The 12,598-nt window shown below is 41.0% G+C and overlaps 1 protein-coding gene across 19 annotated transcripts in view; it reads right to left on the bottom strand.

The window, feature by feature from the left end:
- RBMS3 (RNA binding motif single stranded interacting protein 3) overlaps positions 1–12,598 on the bottom strand; it is a gene marked incomplete at its 3' end in the record, with an annotated part of 558,684 nt that overhangs the window by 99,688 nt on the left and 446,398 nt on the right. For 12 of the 19 annotated variants that reach the window (XM_081160722.1, XM_081160721.1, XM_081160710.1 and 9 more), the window contains one exon: positions 5,246–5,292. In XM_081160722.1, coding sequence (XP_081016848.1) covers positions 5,246–5,292 — 47 coding nt within the window. Of the gene's footprint in view, positions 1–5,245; positions 5,293–8,534; positions 8,574–12,598 lie in introns of all 19 variants that reach the window. The other 7 variants (XM_081160708.1, XM_081160725.1, XM_081160726.1 and 4 more) reach the window with 1 other exon arrangement.

The raw sequence follows: 12,598 nt of genomic DNA, 5'->3' as shown, positions 1-12,598 counted from the left end.
GGGTGGTACAGAAAACTGGGAATGGATTCTTTAACAAACTATTGTCCTGGGAATAGTTGACTCTCTTACGAGATATTTCTTTGCCAAAATCCACATAGCATGATGTGTGTGACAAGTATTCCTTTTATACTTTGCCCAGTGGTTCTAAGTTGGAAGTGATTTTGCTCCCCAGGGAACACTTGGCAGGATCTACAGACATTTTTGATTGTCACAACTGGGTTGGAGGAGGGGAGTTGCTACTGGCATCTAGTGTGTAGAGGTTTGCAATGCTGCTAAATGTCCTACAATGCACAGGACAGTTCCCACACTGAAACCTATCCAATCCCAAATGTCAATAGTGTTGAGGCTGAGAAACCTTGCCTTAGGAGTACGAACTAGTTATGTCTGGGGAGGTTTCACATGAACAAAATATCAAATGCCAGAGTGGCTAAAAGAAGTTAACTAAGGATGGTCTGTCTATGGAACTCTCTGAGCTGGCCTTTCGAAAATGTAATATTTTTAAGGAGTGCAAAGAGTTACTTGGTTCTCTGGCATTTAAAGCAAGTGGCCTGTAGAAGTCCAGAAAATGCAAGTCTAGGTCACTAATAGAACATTCTTTTGCCTGCAGAAAAGTCATCTTCAGGGGACTTGGCAGTCAGTAGTAATATGGGGAAATCTTATTTCACTGACAATAAAAATAACATGAATATATCAATAACCCCAAGGTAGAGTGCTTTTTACAGTAGAAAACCACACCAAATCCTATTTGCACACTGAAATAAACAGCGCTGGCCTGTCTCTTCTGTCCACAGGCAATACTGTTCTTCAGAACCGTGAATTCTATCCTGGGGGTAACACTGTAGCATAAGATTAATAAGTTATTGGTCATTTTTATTGTAATGCCAATGTACCCTTAACATTAGATTTCTTTGCTAGGGTAATAAGATAAGGTTTCTGCATCACTTAATATCAAATGCCCATCTAAAGCAGCGGGCAAGCCAACGCTATAGAACTCGTTCCTTTTCCTATCTCTCCCAGGAATGCATTTTACTCAAATAAGGCCGCCCGAGAGACTTCTTTCTGCGCAGCATCCTGGGCCCCAGTAAACAGGCAGAGGAAGGATGACATTTTGAATATAGGGATGGATAATTTCCCATCTCTCACACTCACATTTGAAAGAGATGGAGATTGATATTGGACTGCTGGAAAAGCAGTAAGGCGACAGTAGTAATGAATTACAGAGCTATGCCAGGTAGCTCTGAAAGAAGAGGCATTTCTTTTTTATTCTTGTAAGTTCATCTACAGTCAAACGTACTATGGTTTTTACTTTTCCATGGTGACCCAGACACGTCTTCGCTGTAACCCTCAAAGCCTTAGATAGAAGTGACATCGAACTGACTTTTTTAGAGCGATATCTTGGATAGATTCGAGCAGAGGACAAGACTGACATTTTCTACTGCCTGAATGCACACAGCCCCGAAGCACCACGGTCCACACTTACAAATGTATGTTCTTCACCAGCTAAAAATCAAGCTAAATGTGGGACTACTTATTTCAGTTTCATGTTGCTTATTGACGTGGAGGGTATGGAATTCAGAACATTTAACTCCTCACACAGTTTGTGCAGCTCCTAGCTACAACCCAGCCACGTACTTGCTTACGCAACTCAGAAAACCCTATGGCTTAGAATCCAGCGACCCGATAGCACAGGATCATCAAGTATGGGACGTCTTCAAGGGAACAAGACAGTGCCAGTGTCCCACCCAGAAGCTGTCTAATCCCTCAGTAGGATGCCTCTTCTCTGTGGTCCTACGGCTTTCACTTCTGTTTTCTTTTTGTAAAGAGTATAAAAACATAAACAGTGAAAATTAAGTTCCTGTCACTCCTATTTCCATTGGCTTTCCCCACAGCACAGAACGGCTCCCACCATTTCTTGCGTACTCTTTCAGAAATAGTTTATACACATAGAGTTAAACTACATACAAATTTCATATTGCCCCACGCTTCTATCACAATACCATTTCTATTGTATCTTGTCCGAGAACTATCTACAAGTCCATTGTCCCCGACATGATGGGAACATTTTCTTTTTTCAAACCTGTATCACAAAATGATTTTAAATAGAGCAATAGACAGATACTCAAAAGAAAAAAGTTGTTGACCTGCACTGAGTCAGCATGAAGCAGTGCTTAATAATATTAACTGGGTAAGAGGGAGTTGCAGCTATATCTTTGGGGCCAGTTTCTTCCCCACAGTAATAAATATTTCTGTCTCTGTTAGGCTACTGCTCTCTGAGGTGGGTTTGAGTGCTAGATCGAAAACAGCAATATAAGTAGGGGAAAAATACTTTATTCTAGACATTCATGCTCAATTCTGCAACAGGCTAAGTTATCTAAATCAGATTCCACACCTGTAATGGGCATGTGGCATGTTAACTCAAGGGGCAGTATGCTGAGGATATCTTTGTGGTTACTTTGACATCTTACGTAGAAATGATTGTTCTACTAGTTTCCTTTTATTTAAATGCTACCATATGAGGTAATAAAACCAAAGATGAACGAGACATTTAAAAATCACCTATATGAAGTATGAAATGAGTAAGAGCAATTAGCTACCATCTTCCCTTTTTCTCAGTTTCACGATGTAACATTTTTATCTCCCTGTCACCAAAAACACAGTGGATAGCCTAAGGCTTCCAAAACTTCATTCTCAACCCAGGATATGAGAAAGTCATGGGCAGCTTGGATGCTTTGGGTTGTATTTAAAGGGATTCAGATGAAGGTGTTACATGGGGTCGAGGGTGGGTTGATGTTGGGAAGGGAAATGGTTTCCCTAATGCCAACGTGCTGGAGCCAAACAGATGTGATCGGTTACATTTCTATTTCTGATCTGGCACACACAATCTTAGGTAAAACAGTCTATAAAGACGAATAAGACGTGGGACCTCTCTTCACTGAGTTAACAGTCCAGCAGGGAAATACATATGGGGGTCAATGGCTGCGGGATAAAAAGACTCAAATGTATCATGGGAACATCAGATATAGGGCAACAGCAGCACCCATATTTTCACTGATGACTACATTGTGCCACACAGGGTGCCTTCAATCCTGACCGAGTCTTATGAAAAGGTACCGTTCCTCGTGTCTCCACTTCACAGAGGAGAAAGACAACTGTCTCGCTTCTGGTGACTGACAGAATTTGGATGCATATTTGGGCAGGCCGCTTCTGCAATCTGCACTCCTAACCGCTGCTTATACTGTTCCTCTCATGACGAACTGTGTAACCAGCTCTGTCTGGTATGATGTGATGTTGCTGTTTAAATTGGAGCTGTTTAAAAAGAAAGAGAGAAAGAAAGGAAAAAAGGAAGGGAGGGAGGGAGGGATGGAGGGGGGGAGAGAGAGACAGAGGAATATTACCATGCCTGAACTCCAGGCAGAGAGAATTCCATGAACAAGACGGAGAGATGTAAAGTTGTGAGAGAGATACTCTGAGAATCACAGAAGGACCAGTTCAGTTTCAGAGCCAGACCGTATAGTTCTTTTCGTGCCATTCTTGGAAGCTCTAGTTTTGTTCTTTTGTTAGTAAAGTCCACCAAATACTTTAAACCTGGCAGGGAGATGATTCCTAAGATCACATTTTGCTTTTAAAAAATTAGTCAAAAAGCAATGTGAAAATGGTTTGGAGGAGAGTTATAGTAGAGGCAGGTAAAAGTTTAGCAAAGGTAGAGAGCAGTGAACGAGTGAGCTCAACAAGTAGCTGGGGGAAGGGCTGAGTGTTGAAGGTATAGTTCAAAGATATATCAAATGAGTGTTAATGACCAATTGATCATGAAGAACGTTGGAGAAGAGAAAAACCAGAGAACTGGAGTTACCGGTCTAAGTGGTTTCAGAGTGAATTAAAAAAAGAAATAACTTGGTATGTGTTTTTCATTTGCATTAGTTTGGTTTATATTATGAAGGGCTAGTGAGGGCAATGACTTATTTGGGACGTATGAAGACATCAAGCAGCAGTACTCGATGAGCTGTCAGAAACACAGGCTATAGTGCTCCGCATCCGGTTATGAGCCTGAAGAAGAGACTTAGGAGCCTCCAGTTCCTAAGAGCAAGAGGAATGGGTGCAATCACCAGAGAGAAGAGAGTGATAAGGCACTAAGCCCTGAGAAAGGTTAGCAAAAGTGGGTAGAAGGGGTGAAATAAAAAGACACTGAGTGAGCAGTAAGAATGGGGAGCAAGGAGGTCAACGAAGGAAGGGGCTGTGGGATCCGAATGATAAGAAAATTTCAAGATGGTATAAGTGGGTTAAAAAAATGCCAGATGAGGCAAGATTTCAAGTAGAAGGACTAAACAAGTTACTGTTACAAATGGCAAATTTGGAGATCATGGGGGGCATCAGCAAGGGAAGCTCGTAAAGTTTGAGACCAGAATTCATACTTTGATGGGATTAATTAAAGAAGACCACAGGAAGGCGGCATGTATAGAAGACTAGAGTTGTTCACCTGTGAAAAGAAGGAAGAGTTTCGAGTGTACCTGTAAGGTGAAAGGAATGTTCAGTGCGCAGGAAGGTATTGAAGAGAGGGATTGATGGATGGCACTAAGTTCTGTATCAGAAGAGAGTAGGTAAAATCAATAGGTGTCCTCAGCATCTTAAATAAAACTTGTTTCATGAGGGAAATAGTCATCATTGTAAATATCTAATAAGCAGCAGAAGAGAGTGAATGATTTTTGCAACTGTTGAGACAGTTCAAAGAATCCGATGTTATACTGTTCATATAAGACACAGGTAAAGGCACATAACCCAGCAGGTGATTTAAGGTAAAGAGATATATCTCAGCCAATGTCAATAGGGTAGAGAGGCGGTGACCTGCAGGAGAAGGGAGGGATGTTCCCTGTCAACCAGGCAGTCCTCACCGGCCCAAACACGGCACCACCCAGGGTTCACCTTTGGCTGCTCAGACTGGGAGCTGAAACTTCGCTTTTCCCCCTTTAGGTTTGGAATAAATAAGGGCAGTTCCAGAGAGAACATGCAGAGCTTAATACGGGCAGAGGCACTGTGAGAACGGGGGGCATGGGAGGAGCTCTGAAGTCTGAATCACTCATGGAAAGACAAAAAAATTTAAAAAAAAATACAATGGTGAGAAATGTTTTGTTTTACAGCTTTTGTTTAGAGGTTTAAAACAAAAGACAGATTTGGACATTTTTCTTCAGTTCTGATTTTGGAGATCAAAGACATCTTAGCAATTAGAGTAGAGAAAATGGGGGTTACTTACCCATTTTGTATGGCAGCTGTGGGGTCATAGGTCAGAGCCATGCCAGCCTGTATGTAAGAGGGAGAGGGGAGAAAACAGATCTTAACATTTTATTGTAGTGGCCCAAAGATTCACTACACGCAAAGACTTTTACCTTTACTTTCCTTGATTTAAGTCTATTTTCTCCTATATATTTCTCCGTCGTTATTGCGGCCAAGACAAGCATTTTTACTACCCACACACCAGGATCCACCAGTGAGTTGGGGAGTTTATATTCTATATCCAGACAAACCAAGGAACAGGGCAGCTTGGAGGATTTCCATTTCACTTCATAAACCATCTGCTGTCTAACCCAGTATCCTTATAATTCCTCACTATTGTCAAGACCACCTATTGTACAACTCACGGCATTAAAAAAAAAAGTAAGGCTGAATCTCGTGTGGTCAGGATAAAAATAAAAGCTCCTTAAAATGCATCGAACTTTCAGAAGACAATGTTAAGAAATATTTATTTTAAAATAGATCGCATGCCTGAGGGGTATGTAGGTAATGAGCCACAGAGTGCTTGTCCAACACACTGCTGGTATTTGTGTGTTGGACTAAGAGGGGTGGAAAAGGAAGGTCATTGACACTTGATGGACATTCTAGGCCTCCTGGCTAATGAGGAGGTGGTTTTATTCTGTTTCTAAGAAGAAAACCACCTCTGGAAAGCTATAGTTCGGGAACTGGCGGCAGTTTGAGAAGAGAGTCATGACTGCTGACTCACAGGCCACCTCGTTCCTTCATATACATCGCTGCACTTGATCCTCACACAACCCTACGAAGTCCGCAGGAGAATTATTTTCTCCATTTTATAGTTGAAGACACTGAAGCTTGGAGAGGTCGAGTGACTTGCTCAAGGTCACGAGTTTGGAGGCAGAACCTGACTGCAGCCCAGGTCTGCAGATGTGGGCTCCCTTCCACAGCCCTGCTGTAACCTTGACCTAGGAGTTGGGTGATATCTGAGAGCCGTCGCTGACAACATTGGCGAACTTTCTCTGTGGCTGTATGGACAGACCGCCCTCTGTTTTCCAGGACTGTCAACCTGGTTATCACTTGTGAGCAGAAAGAAAACAGAACAAAATTTAAAAGTGACTAGGTTGTTTTTTTCTTTTTTGAAATTTAAAAGTGAATTAGACTGATGTCAAATTCCTGGCATTGCTAGTGCCCTGTAATTACCTAAGATATAACCATTGGGTGCAACGACGTGGGGGGTATACAAGACTTCCATTCTAATTTCTTTTGTAATTCCTGTGAATCTACAACTATTTCAAAATTAAAAGTAAGACAAAAAAAATAAATTAGCTTTTGAGGACTTCTGTAGAGATTAAGAAAAATCATTAAAACTTTAAAGAAAAGAAAAAAAGAGCTTTTGTGTTTGAGTTTCTTCCAATGTGGTCGAAGGTGGTTTTCCTGTTAGGCTTGTTGAATTCCTTAGATTTAGCACCTAACTGAAACAAAAATCCTCAGGCTTCCTAGGGTGGGGCCTGAAGTCCAGTGTGGCCTGCTACATTCAAGCTTAGATTGTATCCTTATTTTCTCTAAATAATAACTTGTCGGTTATTACCAAGATTGGTATGAGGAACAAAAAGGTAGAGCCAAATATGAATGGAATTCACATGCAGAGAGCATATATACATTGAAACAGATCGCAAACAACACTGAGTGACTGTCAGAAGTTAATAGAGGCGCGCTGAGGACCCGATTAATGATAACCGCATCTTACTCACGTTAGAGAAATAGGCAAGTGATAATGTGGCACGCTGGGGGAATGGGAAATGAGATAAAAGAACTGAAACAAAAGCAGATTTTTGTTCTTTGCCTATGGTGCAAAGTCTAAATTCTTTCCAGGGATGGGGCCTCTGCCACGTGACTGGCAGGAGGAAGGCCCTAGCCCGAAGCCTTCCCAGAATGAAGATGTCTAGAATGAGCTGAAACTCCATGGTCCTGGGTACTACTGAGAACAGTGGTAAAAGCAATCCATGTGGGGTGAGATTTCCCTCTTAAAAACACTAAGCTTCTCTCCCCTAACTTATCCAAGATGCTGCACTAGGGTTGAATGTCAAAAATGAGCTTTATACTCAGTAGAGATATTGCCGGTTCGTGAAAGTTTAGGGAGATAATCGTATCTTCAGTCTCCCAACTACCCCAAGTGGTTAAAATCCTGGAGACTTATAGGAAGCTTCCCTAGCCAACCCCATATCCACTTCTTTCCCTGATAATTATCCCCCAGTAGTGCTCAAACACCAATGCTGTCTAGCCTTTCTTGAACTATACGTTTTCTTCAACATTCTCTTATGCTGGGTTTGTTCTGGCAACTCTAGGTAAGGAATTTTTATTTTCTCTCACATTTTATTTGAATTCCTCATGGATTATAGTTAACCAATCGGTTCTGCTTAGGAACACAGCAATTACCAGTAAACTCTATCTATTTGTTGAATACATATTTGATCACCAGAAAGGCTAAGCTGGCCTCTTCCTCTGTCTTAAAGCTCCATCCGCCTTTCAGAAGATGGAACAGAACTGAAAAATGGCAACATGGTTTAGTGGAAAGAATGCATGTTTTGGGCCTGGGTTTAGGTCTTAGCTCTGGTATTTTTTAGCAGTGTGGCTTATTTGAGCCTCAGTTTCCTTAACTGTTTGGTGGTGGAGTAATACCTACCTTACCTGATTGTTGTGAAATTTAAGTGAGATTATGTTTGTAAAAGGCCCAGCACAGTGCCTGGAGACAAGACACATACATAAATGTTATAATGCAAAGCTATATGTGATGAGCGCCATATGAATGGTACATGGTACAAATGAGGTGTCCAGGAGAGAGGCTGGGGGTGATTAGGGAAGGTACTTGGAGGAGGTACAGCTGAGTGGCAACTTGAAAGATGATTAGGATTTCCACAGATGGAGATGAGTGGTGAAGGCCTGCTCAGGCTAACGGAATAGCATGGAAAAAAGTGTGTACATAAAAAGGGCAAGAGGAGTGGCCCATCTGCGGTAGAACACTGTAGGGAGTAGTGGGACATAAGACTCCAAAGGAGGGAGCATCTTGATGGCCTGGCTCCTCCTGGGGAGCCATAGAACATTTTTTTTGAGCAAGAAAATTATACAGTTAAAGAGGGATTGGACAACAAGAAGCATTACGAGCCTCCTGGAAAACAGGGTAAATCCAGAGCAATGAGCAATGGGAGTAGGCACTTGGGGACAGGGAGGTAGAAAGTCTCTAAGGTGAGACTGTCGTTGCAGAAAGGTAGGGAATAAAAACAAGTTTCACCTACTTCATGATTTTGCCTAGGGACAGTCCTGCCTCTCAGGACCTTTGGCAAGAGGAGACAAGAGATAGTGTCAAGTCATATGCATTTGGAACATTGTGGGTAAGAAAACAAGGCATGGGGTCAACAGCAGGTTCTTTCAACTTCACCTGTTGGCTGAATGTCGTAACACTGGCTGCACCTGGATTTCATTTCACATGTAACAGATTGCTGAGTTATAATTCTAGTATGGTCTTAAAGCAGATTTTGCATTCAATTTCCTTTTGTTTCCTTCCATAAAGGTAAAAAAGAAAATCAATTTTGCTGCTATGTCTAGCTACCTTTATCCTAAGCCAGAACCATGAAATCATCATTATGTAATTACCAAATTTTATGGCATGTTTACAAACTCCAGGGTCACACCAAAAGTAAAATAACTTGGAACAAAATGAAAATGTCACACCACATATGCATAAAAGTGATATTTAATCCTGTCAATCTTTCAGGAAAAAAGGCTTTTAGATTCACAAATATCTTCCAATTCTCAAGTTCACATTATTTGTGTGCTGGAGGCAATTATAATTTATTTAAAATGCAAAGGGGCATTTTTGTCATTTTTCAGCAGCAGCTGAATTTTGGCTTAGTACTTCAGCCATATGTCTAATCCTTCCAGGCAGAGTCTATACTATAAGAGCTAAGTATTTTAGAAGAAAAATTTAAAATATAGCTTATCATAGCAATTAGGGTATCATAATCATTTTCAATATTATAGCAAATTCTTTGAGACACATCAGTTTGACCTTAGAGTTAAATATTTGATATTCATAACTTCAAACAATTAACAGGTTAAATGAAGGGGTAATAATTATGGAAATACTGCTTAAATGCACATATTAGGGACTAACATGAAAGCTCTCCTAGACTGTAATGCTTGGTCTCATCTGAGGAGCAGAGCATCGTTGGCTATGATAAAGCCAGTGAAGAGGTAGGCTGAAAAAATGGTTCTTATCATTTTTCAAACTATTTTTACACTGTAATGTGAATGGAGATCAAAAAGTTTGAGGCAATAAACTTCATACAAACAGATACACACAGGAATTCCTGGAAAATTGAAACATTAATGTTTTAGCCTAACGTTTCCCCTTTTTCTAAATTCTGCGCTGACACATGAGTCATCAGAGTTGGATGAGTTACCAATGAATAATGGCAAGGATTTCCAATCTTCTATGATCAGCTTTAAAGCAACATTTTGGTAACTATGTAGTAAATTCTGTATATTTTAGTAAATATTGCGTATTGAATTAGCACAAGATGAGTTCCAGAAGGCAAAGAAGAACATGAGAATACAGTTTTCTTCATGTCATCTTTAAGGAGTTTATTTCTTGCAACCAATTTTAACAATATTTACAAGTGTTAGTTAGTGATGATTAAATCAATAAAGAAAATAAGATGACTGAAAAGATGATGTGTCTAAAAGGGGCTTCAAAATGTGTTATACAGCCTGGCTGGCATGACTCAGTGGTTGAGCATAGATCAACCTAGGATCCAGGAGATCGTGGTTTGATTCCCGGTCAGGGCACATGGCTGGGTGGTGGGCTCGATCCCCAGTAGGGGGCATGCAGGAGGCAGCCGATCAATGACTCTCTCATCATTGATGTTTCTCTCTCTCTCTCTCTCTCTCCCTTTCCTTTCCTCTCTTTGAAATCAATAAAGATTTTATATATGTATATGTATACACACACACACACACACACACACACACACACATATATATTAATGTGTTATACATGTTTAGGTACTGCTATTGTAGCAAAACCTCACTTAACTTTGTTTATGTTTATTTACCAGTATTTCTCTCTAGAAAACACACCTTTTAGTGAAGAAAGCAGGATACAAAATTATGTGTCCATATGTGTCAACAAATAAAATTTTAAAATGTTTAAATCTCTGACTAGAAATTAAACAAAAAATTAATTTCAACAGTGTTAAATGTCAAAATGTTGAGGCATATAACTATAAATGACAGTTTTTCCTTTCATTTTTTTTTCTGAGTCTTTTAAGTTGTTTATAATGAGAATTACTTTTATAACAGGGAAAAAACCCTTTCCTTTACAATAAAGCACATTATATACTTTACGACTTACCTAAAATTTTAAATTCAGGAAGGGGAAAAAAGGCATGTCATTTGTAAAAGAAGTATTGACTAGAGGCCCGATTCAGAAATATGCTTGGAAATGTCAGGAGACATTTCGCTTTGCTGGGTCAATGAAATACAGAAGAGCTGGGGTAGAATGGAGGGAATTACTACATCCAGAAGGATCCAGGAAGAATGGGCAGGAGGTCAGGAATAAAGACGGAAACTTTGAGGTTCATGGTACAATGTTTCTAGTGGAAGCTAGTAAGAATTCATAAATCCAAACAGCCATACCGGCTGAGAAGTGGAGGGTTTCCTAAGGGATTCCAGAAGTGAGGCTGCCCAACACAGAGTAAGCAATAAAGATCGCCAGAAAACCACAACGTGACTGATACCAAGTAAACCTTCTGGCCAAAGAAAAGGGGCTTTCCACCTACTTGCCACTAAGAGAACTAATCCTAGGAAACAATATGCTTAGGGCAAAACTGGGGACTGGCCAGCGGAGCGCTAACTGAAAGGGGATGTGAGAGAATGGACCCTTGGCCTTCATAAGAGCCAAATGGTAGGGTCTTAGCAGAAATGGCTCTACCGTGGCCAGGTGACTAGTGAACGCTTTGCTTCTGCAGGGAGAGGCAGTCGGCCCTGAGGCAGGTGTCTGCTCTTACTGCTGAAAGAACACCCCCTGCGCTACGTGCAGCCAGTCCTTCTCTGAAGAGAAGATGCGGGACAAATGAGACAGGAGACAAAGAAACTGCCCAAGTCTACAAAAGACAGACTACTCTGCATGGTCCTGAGATAAGACAAGAAACATCCTGGCTAAGTGTCCTACAAAAGATGCCCACCAGCCTGTGGAATGGCTCGCACCGCTCTCCCTACTTTTCATAAACTCTGAATCCAAGGAATAGTTTTATTCCAAATTATACTTGATGAATTTGCATCATTTAACCAGTGACTCTTTTCTTCTTTCAAAACTCCTTTCCTTTGGCTTCTGTAAGCCTGTCCCCTCGTGTCCTTCTGACCGCTCAGAGAGCGATTTCTGCTTTGACGTTACGTGTTCCATCTGCCTTTGAGATGCCAGCCCTCGGGGCCAGGTTCCCCCTTCTCCTCTCTCCTGTATAGTGATGACATTCACCTTCTGATCTCAACTACTATTTATGTCTGGGCGATTTTTTAATCTTGATCTCAAACTCAAGTACCTATCCTGAATTCCAGACATTTATTGCCAAGTTACATTAGTAAATTCGATGTATGGTCAGTGCCTCTTTTGAAGTTCTCATTTCTTGTTTGGGTGTTTGCTAATATCACTTGGCCATAACATCTTCTACTTTTCCCTGCAATATTTTTTTAATCCATCCGCCACACTGCTGTGCTGCGAGGACTGCTCTTGAGTGAGGCAACTCGGACCACATAATGATCCTTTCTTTTAGTGACATCCTGTTATTTTTGAAATAAAACATGGCTCACAGAGCCCTTCGTGATCAAGTTTTTACTTACCAACTGACTTCCACAATCTTCCTGTGCAATTTTAGACCCTGTCCTTCACCAAACTCAGACACACGCTCACCCTACAGTGGGCCTCTGGGCCTTTGCTGCTGTAGTTTTTGGCTGGAAACTATGCATCACTGTCTGTGGGAAAACTGAAAATTCTAGTCTTCCAGCCTCTAACTAGACATCCGACCTCTTAAAGCCATCCCTCTCTCTCGCCTTGTAGCATTAACTACTGCTTTTGTTCTGTCCCCGTGACACAGGATAGGAGCTAATATGACTGTACTTTGCCATGTGTGTTTCTCAACTAGATTCCTGCCCGTGTCCCTGGTGCCATCTCCTGTTGTGAGCCCACTGTTTAGAAGATAACAGGGACTCAATAAGTGTGTATTAAAGCAGCTAATTAATAAATAATTGACTTAAAGATGATTTTGAATTTGGACTTCAGTTACATTTGTATTTGAAAATGGAA

Source organism: Miniopterus schreibersii, assembly GCF_964146895.1.
Source record: "Miniopterus schreibersii genome assembly, chromosome: 15".
In the NCBI taxonomy this organism is placed as follows: domain Eukaryota; kingdom Metazoa; phylum Chordata; class Mammalia; order Chiroptera; family Miniopteridae; genus Miniopterus; species Miniopterus schreibersii.
This window is presented reverse-complemented; position numbering and strand designations above follow the sequence as displayed.